This window comes from Hemiscyllium ocellatum, chromosome 5, assembly GCF_020745735.1.
Source record: "Hemiscyllium ocellatum isolate sHemOce1 chromosome 5, sHemOce1.pat.X.cur, whole genome shotgun sequence".
In the NCBI taxonomy this organism is placed as follows: domain Eukaryota; kingdom Metazoa; phylum Chordata; class Chondrichthyes; order Orectolobiformes; family Hemiscylliidae; genus Hemiscyllium; species Hemiscyllium ocellatum.
Window position 1 is genome coordinate 76506285 of NC_083405.1, and position 23958 is coordinate 76530242.

Below are 23958 nucleotides of genomic sequence, written 5' to 3' on the forward strand. Positions count from 1 at the left end.
AACCCTATCAACCTGGGTGGCAACCTTGAGCTGAACTCAGAGGCATTGCATTTAGAACATTGAAGCTAAGACTTTTGGCAAAAAAATTGACGAAATGCTGCTTGTAATTTATAATTATCATATAGAACATCAACAAATGCATTTTATATTTTGCAACAGTTCTCATGATTTAATGTTAAACCCAAGTAAATAATACGTATTACTCATTAACTGAATAACCATTAGGAAACTATTAAAATACTGCAGCAAAGCAAGTCGTAGACTGTGTTTAGTAGTCAGCACCAGTAGCTGTTCCGCACGGTATCCCGACAGTCCACATGGTATTCTCGTTTAAAGACTATAGTCCGATTGTGTATAGTGACTAATGAGTTTTTGCAGATCATTTCCGACCCTGCCTTTTTCGCAGAATACTGTACACATTTGACGTGACTTATCGAAGTCTCGTACTTCCGTGTAACGTTGCAGTAAAACCTCCACGTTCAGGTATGGAGGTATTTGCCTTGAGGAGCTTGCTGTTGGGGTGGCAGTGTTTGCTCTTGCCGGTGTGGGGCCTGGATGGTTACACCGCAGCGGTCTATGAACATGCAGCAGTGTTGAATCCACGCTGGAAAATCCCTTCCACACGTCAGGGGGCGCTGAGACACATGAAGAAAAACCTGGATATCTATCGGGAACAAGTCTTTGCAGCAAGTAAACAGGTAAATGAAGTTTGATCCCTTCGCCCCAAACACTAAAGCATTTTCTGGCCTTTGAAGTCGTGGCTTCATCATATTCCGATAATAATAGGGGGTCAGTGAAACAAATGCAGACGGTTATAGCAAAATATTCTGAGAAGAATAACAACATTTGAGCCAAACTTTCACATTGTAAAATATTTAATGTAACTTGGCGTTCCATATTAGGATTGCCTCTGGACTATTAATGGGACAGCGTTCAAGGGAAAAAAAAGTTTATTGCTCCATGCAAAATATCAGCAAGATGCCAGGAGAACAACTTTGGTCTCCTCTGGTGTCTTCACTCGGGGCCTGGAATTAGCGTCTCACTCTGTATTCAACAGTGCACGACATTTATTTGTATGATCACAGAATACTGTAATACAGCGACAAAAATGCATTTAGTTCATTACATCCTTTGAAGGATTGATTCTAATTCGCCTAACTCCCTTGCTCTTCCTCCATTATATTTATTGTAATTTTCACCTTGAATTAATTAATTGATAGTATTTTGAAGGTGGTTATTTGTTTGCTCCCTTTCAGATTGTGCTTTGATCTGAAACGTAATGTAACTTGTTTTGTGGTAAATGGCTTGTCTTTTGCCAATCATTCTAAATGTGTGTCATCTAGTTACAGACCTCCTACTGGAAATAGGAACAAAAACTGAAATTGCTGGAAAGCTCAGCAGGTCTGTCAGCATCTGTGGAGAGAAATCAAAGGGTCGCTGGCATTAACTCTGCTTTCTCTCCACGAATGTTGCCAGACCTGCTGACATTTTCCAGCAAATTCTCTGTTTTGTTTCTGATTTCCAGCATCCACAATTCTTCAGTTTTTTTTGGACCGGTGGAATTCTTTTTAACTTTTCACTGTATAAAACCTTGTGAAGATTTTGAACATCTCACTCTGAACTTCACTGCCCCAAGGAGATAACTCCAGCCTCATTAGTCTCTCCATACAACTACAGTCTTCAGGCCAGGACCTGCCCCTCACTTGCTGGGCACTGCTGCTACTGGATGCTTCATTCTTCATCCTTCCCTCGGCGACTCTCCTGGTTTTAATGAAAGAAGAGAAAGTGCAATAGTAAAAAGAAGGAAAGAACAAAGAAGACACCATCTGCAGTCCTCACTTTCGCTGAGTTGATTTTAATCTCAAAGAGGAAAGAAAGCAGACAGCAATGGACAAGCCCTAGGCTCAGCCCTGCTACTCTGCAGCCATCTATGTTCCTGCTCTCCTCAGACCCCATTAATCCCTTAGCTGTTATAAACCTATTATTTTTCTTAAATATATTCAATGACTGGATGTCCACAGACTTCTGTGATCGAGAATTCCCCAGGGTGACCATGCTCTGAGTGAAGAAATGTCTAAGCAAATTACTGAAGATGCTAGAATCTGACCTGTTGGCTATGCTAAATTGCCCATAGTGTTAGGTGCATTGGTCAGACGGAAATGGGTCTGGGTGGGTTACTTTTCAGAAGGTCAGTGTGGACCTGTTGGACTAAATGACCTGCTTCCACACCGTAGGGGAATCCAATCTGAAAACAAAAAAATGCTGGAGAACATTGGAGAGTCCAGGTGAGTGTTTATCAAAGCTGATGTGAAGTGTGGAGGGAACGACATTTTGCAATGGTGGAGGAAGGGGTGGAGTTCCGGGGGAGAAATGGTGTTGACAGTGCAGATTAAATGTTTGGAATGTGAGAATGGCAGAACAATACTGTCAACGTGGAAAGAAAATACACTGTTACTAGAGTTGGTGGAGGTGAGAGAGGACATTGATGATGGAGAATGTAACAAGTTAAGCTAAAATAAAGGGAGAGTTGTGAACCCATCCCATTTCTTCCCTTTCTTTTAACTGTACTTATCTATCCCCCAAGTATAGACTCACCAAGAACTGCAGTAAACCATCCATACTCCTGTACTCCAACCCTCTCGCAATGAAGGCCAATATACTATTTCTTCCAAACTGCTTGCTGCATCTTAATGCATGCTTTCAATGATCAGTGTACAAAGACACCCAGCTCCTTTGTATAATGACATTCCAACATCAGTCAATCTCCCTTTCCTCTGAAGTGGATAACATTTCACATTTTTAATTGTTGCGCTGAATCTGCCGTGCATTTGCCCACTCTCTCTGAAGTCTCTAGAGGTCTTCCTCAACACTTACACTCCCACCTAGGTTTGAGTCATCGATAACTTGAAAACATTGCACTTGATTGCCTCATCTAAACCATTAATAAATATTGTGAATAACTAGGACCCAATGCCTGCAGTAACCCAGTTGTCATTTCCTTCCGCTTTGAAAATGACCCATTTATTCCTATGTCTGGTTCCTACCTGCTATCCAGTTCTCAATCCATTTCAGTATACTATCACCAATCCAATGTGCATTGATTTTGCACTGTCGCCTGTTGGGCCGGAAGTTATCAAGCTTTCTGAAAATGAATATGGTAATAGTTTATTTGGCATGGACATAGGTCTTGCAATTTCTGGATAACCTCAGCACCATCCTACCAATTTTATTTGTTCATGGGATGCGGACATCACTGGCATAGTCAGCATTAATTGCCCATTGCTAATAGCTCTGGAGAAGGTGGTGGTGAGGTACCTTTTTTGAACTTGTGAAGTCCTTGGAGTTTAGGGGCACCTACTGTAAGGGAGTTCCAGGATTTTGACCTAATGATAGTGAAGGAATATTTTCAAATCAGGATGGTGTGTGGCATAAAAGAAAACTTTCAGGTGGTATTAATACCAAGCCGAAGGTCCTTCTAGGTGATAGATATTTCCTAGATTTGGTTTGTGCTATTGGAGGAGCCTTGGTGACTTACTGCAGTGCATCATGGAGATGTTACACCCTGCTTCACTATATGCTGGGCTGGAGGAAGTGAATGGCATCATATCCACAAGCAATTGAGCAGACACTCCCCCTGGGTGGTGTTAAGCTACATGACTATCAATGGGGCTGCAGCCATCCAGGCAACTGGGGAGTCTTCCATCACACACCTGACCCGTGCCCTGTAGAAGGTGGACAGGTTCAAGGGAATGAGGAGGTGAGTTAGGTTCCTAGCCTCTGAATCTCTAGCTCTTAAAAATGATGTATTTGCATGGCTGGTCCAGTTATATTTCTGGTTTATGTTAACTTGCAGGAGATGGATGCTTAAGAAATTTGTATTTTAGAGTGTTCTTTATAATTGCAATTTTGCTAATGCATCAAATTATTATTATTATTTATAGGGAGCCAAGATAATTGTATTTCCAGAGGATGGTCTCCAAGGCTTTCATTTCAACAGGACTTCCATTTTTCCCTATTTGGAACCTATTCCAGATCCTAATGTTGTTCACTGGAATCCCTGCCTGCATCCAACTGTATATAATGGTACAGAGGTAGGAGCTGGACAAAGATCAACTTGTTACATCTTATGAATTCTTACACCTGTACACAACTCTCATTACATATAAATAGACAACACTGATGCTATTTTATCAAGGAAACTTTGCAAATGGTTGGCATGTATTATTTGAAATACTAAGATTTAAGGTGCCGGTGTTGGAGTGGGGTGGATGAAGTTAAAAACCAAATTATAGTCCAACAGGTTTATTTGAAAGTATAAGCTTTTGGAGTGCTGTTTCTTTGTCAGGTGCTTCCAAATAAACCTGTTGGACTATAACCTGGTGTTGTGTGGTTTTTAACTTTGAAATACTAAATTCACTTTATAAATTTCTATAAATTTTACAGGACAGTCTCTATAGAAATTCCTTGTATCTCAGGAGTTGGGTTGGAGTCTATGACCTTTTGAGAGGGCCTACACATGCAGAAGGATGATTTACCAGATTTTGTTGAAGAAAAAGGCCAAGATATGCAATTATTGCACTGCTTCCAGTTTTAATGTGGTTTAGTTTAGTTCCTATCCCCCGTGACTCACAAGTTCATCCAGCTACTTCATATTGATATGGAACTTCGTATTGTACAGTTTCACTAATGTTGGTTCTATAGCAACAGAGAGATTAGGAGCTGCAGTAAGCCATTCACCCCACTCAGCTCACTCTGCCATTCAAAATGATCGTAAACAGTGTGTTCAGCTCTCTCCTACCCTGTAATGATTAACATTTGGAATTTTACAATGGTATTGATTTCGATGGGGTCACATTGCTAAATCATGCTACAGGCATGTGAGCTTTCTTGCTAGGAATGTGCATTGGGCATTAAGGTGCAAACCCTTCCATGATGGATAGAAACATTACAGAAGTTCCAATATACACTTGCAGCAAGAAATATGGTCCAATGATTTAATTATTAATAGAAGAACAATATGCTAAGGGCATTAGCATAGGTAAAAGCCTTTCAAACAAATGAATGAATATTCACCTTCAAAAAAATTAACATTCCTACTCTCTTTCCATGAGGTCTGACTAGAGTGCAATTCTCTTTTTTTTAAATTTTAGATTGCTAACTTGTACCAATTTTACAAAAATAATTTCTCAAGTTTTGGATTTTGTCTCTCCTATTCAATTTGTTGTCAAGTTATTTTTTGAAAGTGGCATTAACTTGGTTTGACGGGGGTTGGGTCTCATGGGTTCCATGCACTGTCACAGAAATGAAGTGGGAATGCAGTGAAGGATGAGAATTTTATTGCACAACTTCATACATCCCAGCCCAATTCCAAGACAGGAAGAATGAGGCAGTGCTATATTTAAAAAGCATCCTTTTAAAAGTGGTTTTAGTAGTCCATAATTCTGCTTTGACCAGCAACACATTTGCAGCTGTGATCTCCAGCATCTGCAGACCTCATTTTTTACTCATAATTCGTAGAGATGCACTTTAATGTTTAGCCATCCTAAAAATGTTCATTTAGACACAGTATAAATCAGACGTCCAGTTTTAACCCTGCAATTTCTACTGTCATGATCACATTTTTTCACTACAATAATTGCAATTTAGCTCATACATCAAATTATTATTTATGTTTTGCGCTTGATTCAGCAGTTTTTGTTTTAACTGTTTCGTGTTAATATGTAGCAAGTCCCGCAACAGAGGACTTCATCAATTCTCAGTAACAAGTCTGGGACTTCGAGATCCAAATAAAATTGCGTTCCTTTCTTGAATTAATAATGAATAATATTACACTTTTTATTAAATATAAGAAGAATTAGTAAATTTCATATAGTTAAAAATAAGAGGCAAGTCCAAAAAGAAGGATTCAAAAAGCACAGAGACAGATCAGTCTCTGAATTATTCACGAAGAAGGGATGGTTGAATGTTGCAGCCCTTGCACTGGTGGTTATTGTCAAAAAGTATGATGCTAGAAAAGCACAGCCGGTCAGGCAGCATCTGAGGAGCAGGAGAGTCAACGTTTTGAGCAGAAGTTCTTCATCAGGAATGTCCTGATGGGGGTGTGGAGGTTATTGGTAATGTTAATGCTGGTGAGCAGTGGTCTTCATGATCTTTTAGTTTTGCAGATTCTCTCTTTAGTTGAGATTTTCTAATTCTGAAGCCTTTTGACCATAATTGAATTTCAGCATTCAGGGTGAGACAGAGTCCTTTGTTCTCCTGTTTCCTTTTGTCAAACTGGGTCACAGCACTCTGGTGAGAAAGGGTCTTTACCTGTAACACTAGGACAGCTACAGGATACTGTCCTGACTATGACTTCACAGTCTACTTCCGATCAAACCCAGGTGAGTGCAAAGAACAGTGTTCGGTCCCACTAATTCAAATAAAGGAAAATGCTAGTAATTAAGTGCCACCAATTCAGAAATGCCTGTTTCTTTTCATTTACGACCACAAAGATGTAGATGCAGGAGTTGAAGGAGGCCATTCAGGCCATCGAGTTTGCCTGCCATTAAACAAGATCGTGGCTGATCTCATAACCCTCAACTGCTTTTTGCTTTCTCCCATAATTCTTGATTCCTTCCACCTCAGCCTTCAATATCTTTCACAACCCAGCTCGACAACCCTCTGTGGCAAGGAATTCTACAAATTCAGAATCCTGTGAGAGAAGAATTCTTCCTCCTTTCCACCTTGAGTGTATTATCCCTTATTCCGAGATGATGCCTTTTGCGGCTCAGCTGTCCCAAAGGGGAAGTAACCTCCCTGCATCTATCCTGTCAAGTCATTGAATCAACAAAGTTGTCTCTCATTCTTCTAACTTCCAATCAGTAGAAGCCAAAATTTACTTGACCTCTCCTCAAAAGACAGTCCTTCCATACCTGATATCGGCTAAATGAAGCTTCAGTGGACTGCCTTCAATGCCAGTATATCCTTCCTTAGATAAGGAACCCAATACTGTTTGTTCACAATATTTCACCTGTAGTCTGAGTATTGCTTGGGTCATTTTAGCAACACCTCACTAATTTTATACTCCATTCCCCCAAAATAAAGACCAACCTTCCATTCCCTTCCCTGTTACCCACTGAACTTAGATGTTCACTTTTTTATGATTCATACATAAGGACTCCCAAGTCATACTGTTTTGTAGCTTTCTGCAGTCTTTCTTTCTTTAAATAATATTCAGCTCCTCTACTCTTCCTGCCAAAGTGCATAGCCTCACATTTTCTGACGTTATATTCCATCTGCAAAGTTTTTGATCAGTCATGTAACCTGTCGATATCCCTCTGCAGACTCTTTGTGTGTTCTTCACCACTTGCCTTCCCATCTATATTTGCGTCATGCACAAACCTGGCTACAGTATATTAACTTTGCTTATACAAGTCATTAATGTATATTGAAAATAATAGTGGCCCCAGCACTGATCTCTACAGCAGTCCACTAGTTACAGGTTTCATCCTGAAAATGTCCCCCATTAATCTCAATACTATCTTCTGTCAGTTAGTCAATCCTCTATCCACATTAATATACTACCTACAAAACCACAGGATCTTACCTTATTAAATACCCTCATGTGCAATGCCTTCTTTCGGAGAATTCAAATATAGTACGTCCACTGCTTACCCTTTATCTATTGTATTTGTTAATTAGAGTCATAGAGATGTACAGCATGGAAACAGACCCTTCGGTCCAACCCGTCCATGCTGACCAGATATCCCAACCCAATCTAGTCCCACCTGCCAGCACCCGGCCCATATCCTTCCAAACCCCTCCTATTCATATACCCATCCAAATGCCTCTTAAAATATTGCCATTGTACCAGCCTCCACCACTTCCTCTGGCAGCTCATTCCATACACGTACCACCCTCTGCGGGAAAAAGTTGCCCCTTAGGTCTTTCTTATATCTTTCCCCTCTCACCCTAAACCTATGCCCTCTAGTTCTGGACTCCCCGATCCCAGGGAAAAGACTTTATCTATTTATCCTATCCATGCCCCTCATAATTTTATAAACCTCTATAAGGTCACCCCTCAGCCTCCAACGCTCCAGGGAAAACAGCCCCAGCCTGTTCAGCCTCTCCATGTAGCTCAGATCCTCCAACCCTGGCAACATCCTTGTAAATCTTTTCTGAACCCTTTCAAGTTTCACAACATCTTTCCGATAGGAAGGAGACCAGAATTGCATGCAATATTCCAACAGTGGCCTCACCCAATGTCCTGTACAGCTGCAACATGACCTCCCAACTCCTGTACTCAATACTCTGACCAATAAAGGAAAGCATACCAAATGCCTTTTTCACTATCCTACCTACCTGCGACTCCACTTTCAAGGAGCTATGAACCTGCAGTCCAAGGTCTCTTTGGACCTTACCATTAAGTGTATAAATCCTGCTAAGATTTGCTTTCTCAAAATGCAGCACCTCACATTTATCTGAATTAAACTCCATCTGGCACTTCTCAGCCCATTGGCCCATCTGGTCAAGATCCTGTTATAATCTGAGGTAACCTTATCCGCTGTCCACTACACCTCCAAGTTTGGTGTCATCTGCAAACTTACTAACTGTACCTCTTATGCTCGCATCCAAATCATTTATGTAAATGACAAAAAGCAGAGGATCCAGTACCAATCCTTGTGGCACTCCACTGGTCACAGGCCTCCAGTCTGAAAAGCAACCCTCCACCACCACCCTCTGTCTTCTATCTTTGAGCCAGTTCTGTATCCAAATGGCTAGTTCTCCCTGTACCCCATGAGATCTAACCTTGCTATTCAGTCTCCCATGGGGAACCTTGTTGAACGCCTTACTGAAGTCCATACAGATCACATCTACTGCTCTGCCCTCATCAATCTTCTTTGTTACTTCTTCAAAAAACTCAATCAAGTTTCTGAGACATGATTTCCCACGCACAAAGCCATGTTGACTATCCCGAATCAGTCCTTGCCTTTCCAAATACATGTACATCCTGTCCCTCAGGATTCCCTCCAACAACTTGCCCACCACCGAGATCAGGCTCAACCGTCTATGATTCCCTGGCTTGTCCTTACCACCCTTCTTAAACAGTGGCACCACGTTTGCCAACCTCCAGTCTTCCAGCACCTCACCTGTGACTATTGATGATATAACTATCTCAGCAAGAGGCCAGCAATCACTTCTCTAGCTTCCCACAGAGTTCTCGGGTACACCTGATCAGGTCCTGGGGATTTATCCACCTTTAACCATTTCACGGCATCCAGCACTTTCTCCTCTGTAATCTGGACATTTAGCAAGATGTCACCACCTGTCTCCCTGCAGTCTATATCTTCCATACACTTTTCCACAGTAAATACTTATGCAAAATATTCATTTAGTATCTCCTCCATTTTCTGTGGCTCCACACAAAGGCCGCCTTGCTGATCTTTGAGGGGCCCTATTCTCTCCCTAGTTACCCTTTTGTCTTTCAGATATTTCTAAAAAACCCTTTGGATTCTCCTTAATTCTATTTGCCAAAGCTATTTCATGTCCCCGTTTTGCCCTCCTGATTTCCCTCTTAAGTATACTCCTATTTTCTTTATACTCTTCTAAGGATTCACTTGATCTATCCTGTCTATACCTGACATATGCCTCCTTCTTTTTCTTGACCAAACCCTCAATTTCTTTAGTCATCCAACATTCCCTATACCTACCAGCCTTCCCTTTCACCTTGACAGGAATATACTTTCTCTGGATTCTTGTTATCTAATTTCTGAAGGCTTCCCATTTTCCAGCCGTCCCTTTACCTGTGAACATCTGCCTCCAATCAGCTTTCGAAAGTTCTTGCCTAATACTGTCAAAATTGGCCTTTCTCTAATTTAGAACTTTAACTTTTAGATCTGGTCTATCCTTTTCCATCACTGTTTTAAAACTAATACAATTATGATCACTGACCCCAAAGTGCTCCCCCACTGACACCTCAGTCACCTGCCCTGCCTTATTTCCCAAGAGTAGGTCAAGTTTTGCACCTTCCCTAGTGGGTACATCCACATACTGAATCAGAAAATTGTCTTGTACACACTTAACAAATTCCTCTCCATCTAACCTTTAACACTATGGCAGTCCCAGTCGATGTTTGGAAAGTTAAAATCCCCTACCATAACTACCCTAATATTCTTACAGATAGATGAGATCTCCTTACAAGTTTGTTTCTCAATTTCCCTCTGACTGTTGGGGGGTCTATAATACAAACCCAATAAGGTGGTCATCCTTTTCTTATTTCTCATTTCCACCCAAATAACTTCCCTGGATGTATTTCCGGGAATATCCTCCCTCAGCCCAGCTGTAATGCTATCCCTTATCAAAAATGCCACTCCCCCTCCTCTCTTGCCTCCCTTTCTATCTTTCCTGTAACATTTGTATCCTGGAACATTAAGCTGCCAGTCCTGCCCATCCCTGAGCCATGTTTCCGTAATTGCTATGACATCCCAGTCCCATGTTCCTAACCATGCCCTGAGTTCATCTGCCTTCCCTGTTAGGCCCCTTGCATTGAAATAAATGCAGTTTAATTTATTAGTCCTACCTTGTCCCTGCCTGCCCTAACTGTTTGATTCACTTCTGTTCTCAACTGTACCCATCTCAGATCGATCTCTTTCCTCACTATCTCCCTGGGTCCCACTCCCCCCCCCCCCCACCTTACTGGTTTAAATCCCCCCAAGCAGTTCTAGCAAATTTCCCTGTCAGTATATTAGTTCCCTTCCAATTTATGTGCAACTGTCCTTCTTGTACAGGTCACTTCTACCCCAAAAGGGATTCCAATGATCCAAAAATGTGAATCCTTCTACCGTACACCAGCTGCTCAGCCATGCATTCATCTGCTCTATCCTCCTGTTCCTGCCCTCACTAGCTCATAGCACTGGGAGTAATCCAGATATTACTACCCTTGAGGACCTTCTTTTTAAATTTCTGCCTAACTCTATGTATTCTCTCTTCAGAGTCTCAACCTTTTCCCTTCCAATGTTGTTGGTTCCAATGTGGACAATAACCGTGAGAACATTCTGCACCCTCACTGAGACATCCTTGATCCTGGCACCAGGGAAACAACACACCATTCTGCTTTGTCTCTGCTGGCCACAGAAACATCTGTCTATATCTCTGACTACAGAATCCCCTAATACAAATGAACTCTTGGAAGCTGACGTACCCCTCACTGCATTAGAGCCAGTCTAAACACCAGAAATTTGGCTGTTCATGCTATGTTCCCCTGAGAATTCATCACCCCATACATTTTCCAAAACAGCATACCTGTTTGAAATGAGTATATCCACAAATGACTCCTGCTCTAGTTGCCTACCTCTCTTACCCTTCCTGGAGTTAACCCATCTATGTGACTGTATCTGAGACTCCCCCGCCCCCCCTTCTATAACTGCCATCCATCACATACTGTTGCTGTTGCAAATTCCTCATCGCTTCTATCTATCTATCCAACCGATCCACTCGATCTGATAAGAGTCGCATCCCAACAGCATTTACTGCAGATATAATCCGCAGTAATCCTTAAATTCTCTTTAAACTCCCACATCTGACGAGAAGTACATATCACTGCAAAGGCCATTTTTGCTCCTTCACAATCTACAGAAAATAACACCATCTTATTCCTCTACAAACACTGCCCCAGGTTAAATTAATTCCTATGGCTTATATTTTAAGTTTAATCAAGAGACTTATCTCCAAAAACATATAATCAAGAAAGAATCCACTGTACTCACTACTGCAGCCTTTCTCTTGGACAGACTTAAAACAACAATTAACTTATCTGATTCTGTGCTGTGAACTTCGCCCAACAGTTTCTCCAAGATTAGTTGTGAATTTCACTGTTTGTTAATTTTCCCAGGTGCACTCCGATTTCCAGCGAAACACAAATTCAAACAGCAAAGGTAGTAACTGTGCAGGTTCTCTCTCTCTCTCTCTTTCTCTCTCTTTCTCTCTCCCCTGCACTGTCCTCACCATGTGCTTCCTTTGTCTGCTGTTCTCCCTTTTAAAACTGTTGTTGTTTTGACTTTTTTCCCCAAAGTTCCAAAACAATGCAGCAGCATATAAAACAGTAATTGCTGCTCCTGGAATTCGAGGAAATCACCTCTAAGATACCTCAAAAAAAGAGGAGCAACTCTTACAGCCAGAAATTTTTCCTGTCCTCCATCTTGGATTACCCAGATTCCTCAATGACTTCAAATAAATTGGTGAGGCATGATTCTCCTGAGAATTTAGTCTCTTGTGGCACAGTGGTAGTGACCCTAACCCTGACCCAGGAGATCTAGATTCGAGTTTGACCTGCTCCAGAGGTGTGTTTATAACAACATTGCTGAACAGGTTGATTTGAAGACTATCTGCATCTGGAGCATCAGAAAGCATGATCCGAAAGGTAAGATTGTGTTTAACTGCTCCTCCAATCCACTTTCCCTATTCCTTCAGCAATCCACCTGAAATTTGCTCTGGTATTCTCTGAATTATAGCTCAAGACGGGATTGAGTCACAGTTTAGTTAAGTAAACCATAGCCTTAAATACCCTTTGGCAAGGAATGAGAGGTCTTTTTCACAGAGAAAAACATCAAATAGTTTCTTATTCTTTAATTCTGTTGAAGCAAAATGTACATTTATTCTAAAATTCACCAATGTTTTCATATCTATTGTAGGTGCTTCATCAGCTGAGCTGCATGGCAAGGAACGGCAGTATGTACTTGGTTGCAAACATGGGAGAGAGACAAACCTGTGAGCAAAGCGATCCCAAATGTCCGCCCGATGGAAGATATCACTTTAACACAAATGTGGTTTTTGATGCTGAAGGCACTCTCGTTGCAAAATACCAGAAATGGAACCTTTACTTTGAATATGCTTATGACACACCCAAAACAGTGCAACACGCCATCTTTAATACATCATTTGCTGGAAGATTTGGCATCTTTACTTGCTTTGATATATTGTTCTATGAGCCAGCAGTAAGTTTAATTGAGAATTATGGTGTAAAACAAATTGTATTTCCTACAGCCTGGATGAACCAATTGCCCCTCTTATCTGCCGTACAGTTTCATCAAGCATTTGCTACTGCATTTGGGATCAATCTTTTCGCAGCCAATCAGCATCATCCGAAATACAATATGACAGGAAGTGGTATCTACACCCCGTTAGATTTCCCCTATTATTACAACTCCGAGAGCAGTGAAGGTAAACTTCTTGTGGCCAAGGTCCCTATAATCACATCCCGTCAAAATCACAGCCTACAACCTGAGGTGACGGCAGCACTTCTTAAAGGGAACAATTATTTTGAAGCTTTTGTCCTTCAGAAGAAGGGAGAAAAGCAGGAACAAATTGGCCCAATGGAAAGAAATGATCCTGGTGATATTTTTCATAATATCATGATGTATGATAATTACACATTTATCTCTTTGACAGGTTTAAAAGGTAGTCTGCACATCTGTTCCAACACTCTCTGTTGCCATGTAGCCTACAAATGTAGCAATTATACAGACGGTAATCTGTATGCATTAGGAGCCTATGATGGGCTTCACACGACGCATGGCACTTATTACACACAAGTGTGTGCCTTGGTGAAGTGTGCAGGCTCCAGTTATGACACGTGTGGACAAAATGTTACAACTGCCTCTGATATCATAGATTTTGAATTATGGGGGAATTTCAGCACAACCCATATTTATCCAGAAATATTGGCAGATAAGATGAAAATTTATCGTGCCGATACCAGAGGATGGGCTAACAGTAATTATTATATGATCAAGAAGGGGATGTCAGCAGGTCTTGTCACTGCAGCACTCTATGGAAGGTGGTATGAGAAAGATTGTTGTTATTGAGTTCTCTGTCTGAATGTAGTGATAATTCACTAAAATCCAGGAATCTTACATTTTTTTTACTATGAAGTAATCAAAAAAGGGGTTTCTGAGTATTCCTCATTGAGGTTGAGGATTGCATCCTGTACTGTTGACAGAATATTTACTAACTGAATTCAGGAACTGTGGAAAAGCAGGGATGTTTAGAAGTCCAAGTACAGAAAATATTAAAAAGCCAGTGGACAGGTCCCGAAAAGTGTAATAGGCCAATGGAATGTTGACCGTTATCTCAAAGTTTGTAGAATATCAAGGATAGAAATAATAGTCCTGTTACATACTGCCCTGATTCTACCCCATTAACAGTCCTGCCAGCTTGCCTAAGGGATAACTTGGGAAGGATATATTTTTATTTCAGGAGGTATGGTGCCAGACTGATGCTGGTGCTAATGGTGTTAAAGAATGAGGACAGATTGGACTGTCAAACTTTGTATTCTTTTTGAATATAGAAAATGAAGGTGCAAAGTAATTGCAATATTTAAGATCATTTAAAAGGATTGTTAGACTAGATCAAGTGAAATTAGACATTTCTTCCACTGCTGGTGGTACCCAGAACAAGGCAACACAATCATCATCTTAGAGGCAGGCTGTTCAGCATCATGTCAGGAAGAAATCTTGACAGAAAGAAGTGAGAAAGTATGAAACTCCCCCCCCCCCCCCCCACAAAAAAAAAGGTGAAGTCACCTGAAAATTTCAAAATTCTGATTGATTAAAAAGACCATGAGATATAGGAGCCCAAATTATGCCACTCGGCCTATTGAGTCTGCTCTGATCGAATTGGTGAGGCATGATTCTCCTGAGAATTTAGTCTCTTGTGGCACAGTGGTAGTGACCCTAACCCTGACCCAGGAGATCTAGATTCGAGTTTGACCTGCTCCAGAGGTGTGTTTATAACAACATTGCTGAACAGGTTGATTTGAAGAGTATCTGCATCTGGAGCATCAGGAAGCATGATCCGAAAGGTAAGATTGTGTTTAACTGCTCCTCCACTCCACTTTCCCTATTCTTTCAGTAATCCACCTGAAATTTGCTCTGGTATTCTCTGAATTATAGCTCAAGACGGGATTGAGTCACAGTTTAGTTAAGTAAACCATAGCCTTAAATATCCTTTGGCAAGGAATGAGAGTTTTTTTTCACAGAGAATTATCATGGCTGATAAGTTTCTTAACACCATTCTCCTGCCTTCCCCCGGAACCTTTGATGCCCTTACTAATCAAAAACCTATTTGTCTCTGTCTTAACTACACTCAATATTTGTTCGGTAAGCTATCAAGACTTCAAGATGAAAAAGATGGACTTAAGATACTGATCATCCACAGTCTAAATGAGTGGGCAGAACAGACTGGAAGGATTGACTGTCCTACTCCTGTCACTGTGTCCGCTGATGCTTAGGATTGAAAGAAATTATGAAGTTAATTAAACAGCATAATTGTAAACAGCTTGTACAGGCTTTATGCTTTTGTGCTGTGATAACTTTAAATATTTCCAATACATTTTCAGTACTTACAAAGCAGAGGCAGGAAATAGTATACAACTATACAACCTATTACCTTCTGAGCTCGGGATATGAATAAATGAATGAGGTAAATATTCTATTGTTAATACAGGTAAATCCTCAAAGCAAATGTCTTTTTGCATGATAAATGTATTGCTTTTATCTTTTTAATTTTACCACTCCAGTTGTATTTGAGTGCTTCTGGAAATTGATCTTGCCAGGGTTGAATATATTTCTGGAATCAAAGTGTGGAAACATCAAAGACAGGCTTTTCAAAGAGTGAATCCATACAAATATTAATACCTTACTAATATCTTACATTGCTTACATCCGCATGAAGCCATCGGGCATCTAATTATATGTTTAACTCACTGCCAAGATACTTCACCTCGGCTTGTGTTGGGGGGAGCGCGTGGAATGTAAGCTTTGACCAAGAATTAGATTTACTGACAGGCCTACAGATAGATTTGTCTGAGTTTTGCTTCAGCAATTAGTTTTTATTACAATGGGAAAGATATGTGATAGCCAATGATCCAAGTCTGTGTTTAACTGGGGAAATCGATGGATACCAATAGGACTTGTAAGCTGTAATGATAAACTCTTCCTAAAATGTTGTCACATCATCTCCTGCATTGTTTTTCTTAAAGAAGAAAAGGTACCTTACAGTAAAGTTCAGGAAATAGATTCACTGACCTGTTTCTCTGGGGAACTTATTTTTCATTTAGTTTTTGGAGATAAATGGAAACATTTGCCATAATACTGCAACAAAATATTGACATAAATAGTACAAAATTGAATACAAGCACAATGGGAACAGTTTTCCTGTGACAAGCATTTTGGCATTACGTCTAACATTCCTTCAGGATGCCTGAGTGAAGGGATGTGAATTATTGGCATATGCAACAAAGTCAGGCTAAAGCCCACTTGTCAAATGAAACAAGAAGGGGTTGTGATTACTCCTTTCCCTGTTGTATTCCGCTGCTTCGTCAGTGATATACCCTTGTCACAAGATCAGGAGTGAGATTTTTTGCTGATAATTCCATTTTAGTTGGTAACGGTCTTATGATAATGAAACAGGCTTTGGATAAAATCCAGATGTACGTTGAGAACTGGCAGGTAACATTTGCCCGCTAGATTCTCTGCTATTGCTGGATGATCATCAAGCGAAAGCCAAACCACCAGCCCTAACCTTCAATGCATCAACGTTGCTTGGTCACCTGACATCACTGACTTGGCTGAGGCAAGGCTTTTGTGGGATTGGCCGAAATAACATTGTGGCTCTAAGAGCAGTGCAGAAGTTTTCCACCTGGTATCTTTTTAACAGCAAAACTTCTGAAAGACGTCTCATAGGAGTGTTACCTAATGCAACATGACACTGAAATATTTGAGTCGATATGCGCTGGAAAAGCACAGAAGTCAGGAAGCGTCCTTTGAGGAGACATTAGAACAGGTAACCTAAATTGTCAAAGGGAGAGATTTTAAAGACATGAGTCTTTAAAGAAGGACAGAGGTGCAGAGACATTGAGTGTGGGAATTTGAAATCTCAGACATTTGAAGGAATGGCTGCCTATGCTGGAAAAATGAGAGTGACACATGTTCGAATGTTGAAGGGGTTACTAATTTAGTGAAAAGCAAGACGGTGGGTGACGTTTAAAGTAGGAATGAATATTTTATTATTGAGGTATTAATCGGGGGAAGGCAAGTGATTACTGAACAAGTTTAGTGACAGTCTAGGAAGCGTGAGGGTAGAGTGTGGGTGGCATAAAAGGACTGGGTGAGAATAGTTGTACATGGATATAATAAAGGCACAGATCAGCATTTCAGCAGCAAAGTGATGTGACAGTGGTAGGCATCAGCAGTCTTTCTCCCAGAGAGGAGGCAGTCAGGTCTGTGTAAAATAGGAATCAAGATTGTAAACAGGCTGGACAGAATCAGACAGGGATCAGGGAGAGGGAAAGCGTTTCAGCTTCAAGATGATGACATAACACTTGGTGTTGTATTGTCACCAGTCAGAAGATTGGAGATGGTTGAAAGCAGCCCGGCCGGTCAGTATCTTGTTACTGGGCAGGGGTTTGTTAGATGGCTGGTATTTTTGGAGAATACTTAGGAGCTGCTGACTTGGGCAGCTGTTGCTGCTGCTTTAAATATTTGGCAGTTGCCTACATTTATCCCACTGTTCCAGGAACTTGACCCTACCAAGTGCCTGGCCTGAGCAAACATTGCTAAAAGAGTATTCAAATGACATGGGCTAGCAAGTTTCTGTATTGATAAACTCTCATGCAACTCAGAAACCTACACAGCACACAGACAAGGGTACTATAACTAAGACAGAAGTCCACCGCCTCTCCCATTACTTTACGAGTCACAACTTGAATACAAGTGTTTCATCCAGTTTTCGATATAGCCAATCATATCATAGCCAATCTTAGGGTCTAAATAATTCCAATTTGAGCTGGGCAGTAACTTCAATGGTACACTATGGCTCTTGTTTTCCATTTCAGCTTCGGACCCAGCCTGACATCCTGTCTCTTTTCCGTGCATTCTGCTTCCAGTTGGAAGTGGGAAAACTTCAAACATCTCATACACCTTGGTCACTGAAAAGTAGCTTAGAAGCCACAGCATGATCAATCACAATTTTCTATTTGGATTGGTCTAGGCTCGACAAAGTTAATTGGTTTAAGGGACTCCTGATCAATCTCTGATTGGCTCTAATGAGTGATGGACAGTGACTAACTTTCTCCTGACCAGCTCCTTAAGGTGTCAATTATCCACGGGTTTGAAATGTTCTTTACATTTTCATTAAAGGAAGGAGGGGGCATTTGTAGTCAGCACTGCAAGCTTGTTAGTTTGTGCTCATGTCTCAATCCTCACTTAATTCTAGCAAAGTTCCTATGACATCAGACATTTAACAATCACCATTTGTTTTTCCCATTGTCATCAACTAATTAGTTTTTTCACTGTGTTGGAATGCTTGGAATTTTATTTTTATCAAAGGAAAAAGTTAGAATATCAAAGCTACATAAAAAAAACAGAAAATACGAATCTCAACAAATTCTCATACAGTGTATGATAAAGTCTAAAAGGTAATAGAGCTGCAAACTTACACGCTGTGTTACAAAGTTAATTCAAATATAGATGTTGCATTTAAGCAAAAGGTGCCCTTCTGAACAAATTAAAACACACTAGCCCTGAACAAGAAATCATAACTGTAGCTGTGCCCTTGTTCTAATGAGCTAATAATACTTTGTCTTATATAACCTTGGAAGTCTGATTACATCAGCTAACTTAGAGGCCCTTCAGCTTACAGCTGTAACTCTAGAACACTAGGTTACTGTCTTCACTTTGTTCACAATCCCATTGTGCAATTCTTTGTCAAGTGAAGCTAAGCAGAGTCACATGATGTCAGTGTGAAGATCTGCATTGGCTTTAGTGAGCAGAATAATATATTAGGTTAATCAATAAATATACTTTAATTGTGAGATTATAACTAAATTAAAATCATAAAATGTTAGCTTCCCACTTAATCTGCCTTTGTTGTACTTTTTAAATTGGGTTCTGAAATGAGAGAGGAGTGTTTCAGGATAGTGATGGTGGTGTTTGGTATGCTTGCCTTAATAGGTCAGTGCATTTGAGTATGGAGCTGGGAGGTCATGTTGTGGCTGTACAGAACATTGGTTAGGCCACTTTTGGAATACAATGCACAATTCTGGTCTCATTGCTATGGGAAGGATGTTGTGAAACTTGAAAGGGTTCATAAAAAATTTACAAGGATGTTGCAAGGGTTGGAGTACTTGAGCTTCAGGGAGAGGCTGAATAGAGACCTTATAGAGGTTTATAAACTCATGAGGGATATAGATAATGGTAGTGGTAGCTGTCTTTTCCCTAGGATAGGGGATTTCAAGACTAGGGGATACATTTTTAGGTTGAGAGGAGAAAGATTTAAAAAGGACATGATGGGTAATTTATTTTACCCAGAGAATGGTTCGTATGTGGGGAATGAACTCCCTGAGGAAGTGGTGAACATTTACAATGTTTAGACAAGACATTTGGATAAATAACAAATAGGAAAGGTTTAGGAGGGATATGGACCAGGAGCAGACAGGTGGGACTAGTTTAGTTTGAGATTATGTTCGGCATGGACTGTTTGGACAGAAGAGTCTGTTTCCGTGCTGTATGACTCAATGAGGGACATGGACAGGGTGTATAGCCAAGATCTTTTCCCCAGCGTAGGGAAGTCCAAAACAAGAGAGCATAGGTGTAAAGGGAAAGATTTAAAAGGAACCTAACGGGCAAACTTTTCACAGGGCATGGTGCGTATATGGAACAAGCTGTGAAACATTTAAAAGGCATCTGAATGGGTATATGAATAGGAAGAGTTTCGAGGGATACGGGCAAAGTGCTGGCAGGTGGGACTAGATTAGGTTAGGGATATCTGGTCAGCACGGATGAGTTGGACTGAAGGGTTTGTTTCCGTGCTGTACATCTATAAACACTTTTGAGTCTAACAGTGTTTTGCAAGGATTGCTGCACATTTTGAAGAAGTGAGTAAACAGACCCTGCTGGAAACCATCAACTATACGGCAATTTGAACAAGCAATAATTGAAGTGGTTGCAGATGAACTGAAGCTGAGGGGTTTTATATTCGGATGGAGCTCTGGTTTACAAGAACTAGACAAGTGATCAAGTATCAGTGATAGGCTAAAGACCTTTGACAATGATCATGTGATTGGTTCTTGAATAACTGAACAGCTTTGGACTGAGAACAAGATAGATAAAAACAATCAGATCGCCACCAGCTCACGAGCTCCCTCTTCTCTGCAGTCAAAACCCCACTTTAAGTCTGAAGAAAACCTATTCATTTTTCATTCTGCAGTTGCTATAAGCTGTGACTTTTAAAAAATAAATCAGAAAGAAATAATTGTCTTAATTTTTCAAGTATTCATAAATATAACATTTTATTATGAATATCAACAGATTAAAGCTGCCACACTTTTATATCTTAACTGTATATAAGCATACAGTACTCCAAATGCAGCCGGTTTCATAATTACCTCTCAAATAATCCCATTTTACTAAAGTTTGATTTCAGAATCACATCTAGTGTTGGACACTATGTTGTGAGTTTTCCAAGAGCAGGCTGGTTTGATAAAATCAGTACCTTGTTGCAAACAGATGAAGGGGTTTACTATTTGGTACAATCTGCCAATCATTGAGACATTGGCCTTATATTGTTGGTACCAGTCTGGCACTGAAATGATCATATACCACATTACTTATTTGTGCAATGTACCGAACATCTCTTTGATTAGTCATGTTGGAAAAGCACAGGAGGTCAAGCAGCATCAAGGAGCAGGAAAATAGATGTTTCGGGCAGGAGCCCTTCATCACCTTCCTGATGAAGGGCTCCTGCCTGAAACATTGATGTTTCTGCTCCTTGAATGCTGCCAGACCTGCTGTGCTTTTCCAGCACCACTCTAATCTTGACTTTGATCTCCAGCGTCTGTAGTCCTCACTTTCGCCGAGAACACCTCTTTGGCTTAACAGCACAAGATCATAGGGCCATATAATATAGGAGGCCAAGACGACCATCCTGCTCCATCAATCAGTGAGATTATGGCTGATCTGATAACTCCACTGTCCTGCTAATTCTCCATAACCCTAGTTTCCCATCCTAATTTTAAAATAAAATCTATCTCAGCCTTGAATATACTGAATGAGCCAGTATCTGCGAATTCCACAGACTCACTATCCTCAGTGAGGAGTAATTCCTCCTCACCTCTGTCCTAACTGGACACCCCCACACCCTGGGATTATGCTTGCTGGTCAGAGTTTCTCACATTAGGGGTAACAGCCTGTATGTATCCAGACTGTCAACCCCAAGAATCTTGGGGCAGATTTTCCACTGGTCACACAGTTGTTATGTGGGTAGAGATGGGAGTTATTCTTGGTTATCCTGGAGAATCCCTATTGCAGTATTTGCCAAAGAAATTGTCTGGGAAATCGAATCTCCTGCTGGGCAATTCTACCACATCTGAAAGTGTCCAGAGAAATGGGAGACTTTGGAAGGTTCTGATTAAATTAAGTAAAACAGTTACATGAAATGCTAAACTATTAAATACATATTCTAACTCATCAGTAGCTATTAAACAGAGTCAATAGTTATCTACCCACAGTCCCAGACCTTCAGCATCAGAGCCTGACATGACCATCTCTTGGTGATCCAACAACCCCTGGAACCAGAACTCCACCCCAGCTAGGATGTGAAATCCCTGGCCTGATCTGTACCTAACTACCCTCCCCATGCCTCCACCACCTGACCAGGCCCCACCTCCTGCAACTCCCATCCCTACCACTGGACCTACTCATTTGTTTCCTCTGCCCTGTTAGCTCTCTCCCTGCTTCCCTGTGTCAGATCTGGACCAAACCAGAACGTGGACCCAATACCTGGTCTCCCCCTCCTCTGCTAAACCCGATTTCTCCAGCCCTGCCATACCAAATCTAAACACTAAGTGCCGCCTTGCACCGGACCTGCACCACATATGGAACTTTGATCTCTCCTTGGCTAGCATTCTAGCACTGTACCCCATCCTATCCAACATGCTTATAGGTGAAACAGCAATTTACTTGCACTTCTCTCAATCTAGTTGACTATATTCACTGCTCAAAATGTGGTGGACAAAGTTAAAAATCACACAACACCAGGTTATAGTCCAACAGGTTTATTTGTGGTGTTGTGAGATGTTTAACTTTGTCCACCCCAGTCCAACACCGGCTCCTCCACATCACAATGTAGTGGGCAGTACTCTATACTGGCTGACTGCAGAACGCCTACAGTCTGTCCATCAAAATAACCCTGAGCTTCCAGTTGCCAGTCATTTCAACACACCATTGTGTTCCCACACCAAATTTCTGTCTCGGGTCTGCTGCAGTATCCAGTGAGGCTCAATGCGAGTGGAGGAACAACATCTCATCTTCTACTTACGCACCTAACAGCCTTCGGGAGGCAGCATTGAGTTTAGCCATTTCAGAATGAAACTCAAATAGTTTAGAGAGAGATATTGATAGTTTAGAGAGAGATATTGATAGTTTAACTGGGCCAACAGTTGGTAACTGGAGAATGATGTGGCAAGATGTGATGTGCATTTTGGAAGGGATAACAAAAAAAAAGTGTTCAAAAGGAAAGAAACTGCAGAAAGATGCACTTGGAGGTCCTTGTGCACAAAACACAAAACTCATGTACAGGTGCAGCAGCTAATCAGGAAGGCTAAAGGAATGTTGGGTCTTGTTCTCAAGAGGGAATGTAAGAATAGCAACAACAATTGTGACCTATATTTCCAAGTCCTGTTTCAGTGGCTGGTATTTTCAACAACTCACACTTCCCCTTAGCACCTACTCAGCAGTTACTTTTTTCCTGGCTTAGTATTAGCAACCCCTTGATCTGCACTTTTTCCCATCTCCCTCTCTCTGGGCACTGTCTCCATCCATGTGTCTCCTTTCTTCCCCTCAACCCACACCCCCATCATGAGCATAAATGCCTTTTCACAGCTATTTTCAGTTCTGAAGAAAGGTCACTTGACTCAAACTGTTAACTGTTTCTCTCTCCATAGATGCTGCCAGACCTGCTGAGCTTCTCCAGCACTTCTGTCTTTATATTAATGGACAATGTTTCTTTCACTACTGCTATGTATTTTCCAATATTGCTGACAACACTGTTCAGGAGGGCAATATAGAATTTTGGAGATTCTTCAACAACTTTTTAGGCTTTAAAGATGGAAGGCACCCAAGTCTGTGTGTTAATGATCTATTTGCAAGGAAATCTGGACATTATGGTAGATACTTGCACTGATCTACACTTGAGAAGGTCAAAAGGCGGCACGGTGGCACAGTGGTTAGCACTACTGCCTCACAGCGCCAGAGACCCGGGTTCAATTCCCGACTCAGGCGACTGACTGTGTGGAGTTTGAACGTGCTCCCAGTGTCTGCGTGGGTTTCCTCCGGGTGCTCCGGTTTCCTCCCACAGTCCAAAGATGTGCAGGTCAGATGAACTGGCCATGCTAAATTGCCCATAGTATTAGGTGAAGGGATAAATGTAGGGGTGTGGGTGGGTTGCGCTTCGGCAGGTCGGTGTGGACTTGTTGGGCCGAAGGGCCTGTTTCCACTCTGTAAGTAATCTAATCTAATCTAAAAGAACTGGAAACATTGGGTTTTGCAAGCGTCACCATCAAACTGCATTTTCAAACAATATACTGTAAAATTCTCACTAGCTATGGAAGAGTTTGCTTGGGTGCTATCTTGTGTGTGAACTGACCTCTTTTGAAGCATCTTGACCTTTCTAGACACTGATGAATTCTTCATGTTGAGAAAAAATTCTTGTTAGAAATTATCACAAACTGGTAAAATCATCACCTCGTACTTTTTAATTTGCTTTTCTGCTCACAAGCGTCTCATAACCAGCGATAAGTCAAAGATTAAAGCAAAGAATGCCAAATAGACCAAAACTGTGTTCCATTGGAAACAGGGACAGGAAGGTGCAAAATATATGAATTGTGAGTTTGTTCATGCAAGCTGTTTGCAAGCAGAGAAGTCACAT

The 23958-nt window shown here is 41.1% G+C and overlaps 1 protein-coding gene across 1 annotated transcript; it reads left to right on the top strand.

The window, feature by feature from the left end:
• The first annotated feature begins 304 nt into the window (after window positions 1-304).
• Window positions 305-15986, top strand: LOC132816079 (biotinidase-like). The gene is made up of 3 exons (XM_060825508.1): window positions 305-698; window positions 3942-4091; window positions 12669-15986. Exons 1-3 carry the CDS (start codon window positions 486-488, stop codon window positions 13839-13841), a joined length of 1536 nt encoding a protein of 511 aa, XP_060681491.1. The 5' UTR covers window positions 305-485; the 3' UTR covers window positions 13842-15986.
• The last annotated feature ends 7972 nt before the right edge of the window (window positions 15987-23958 follow it).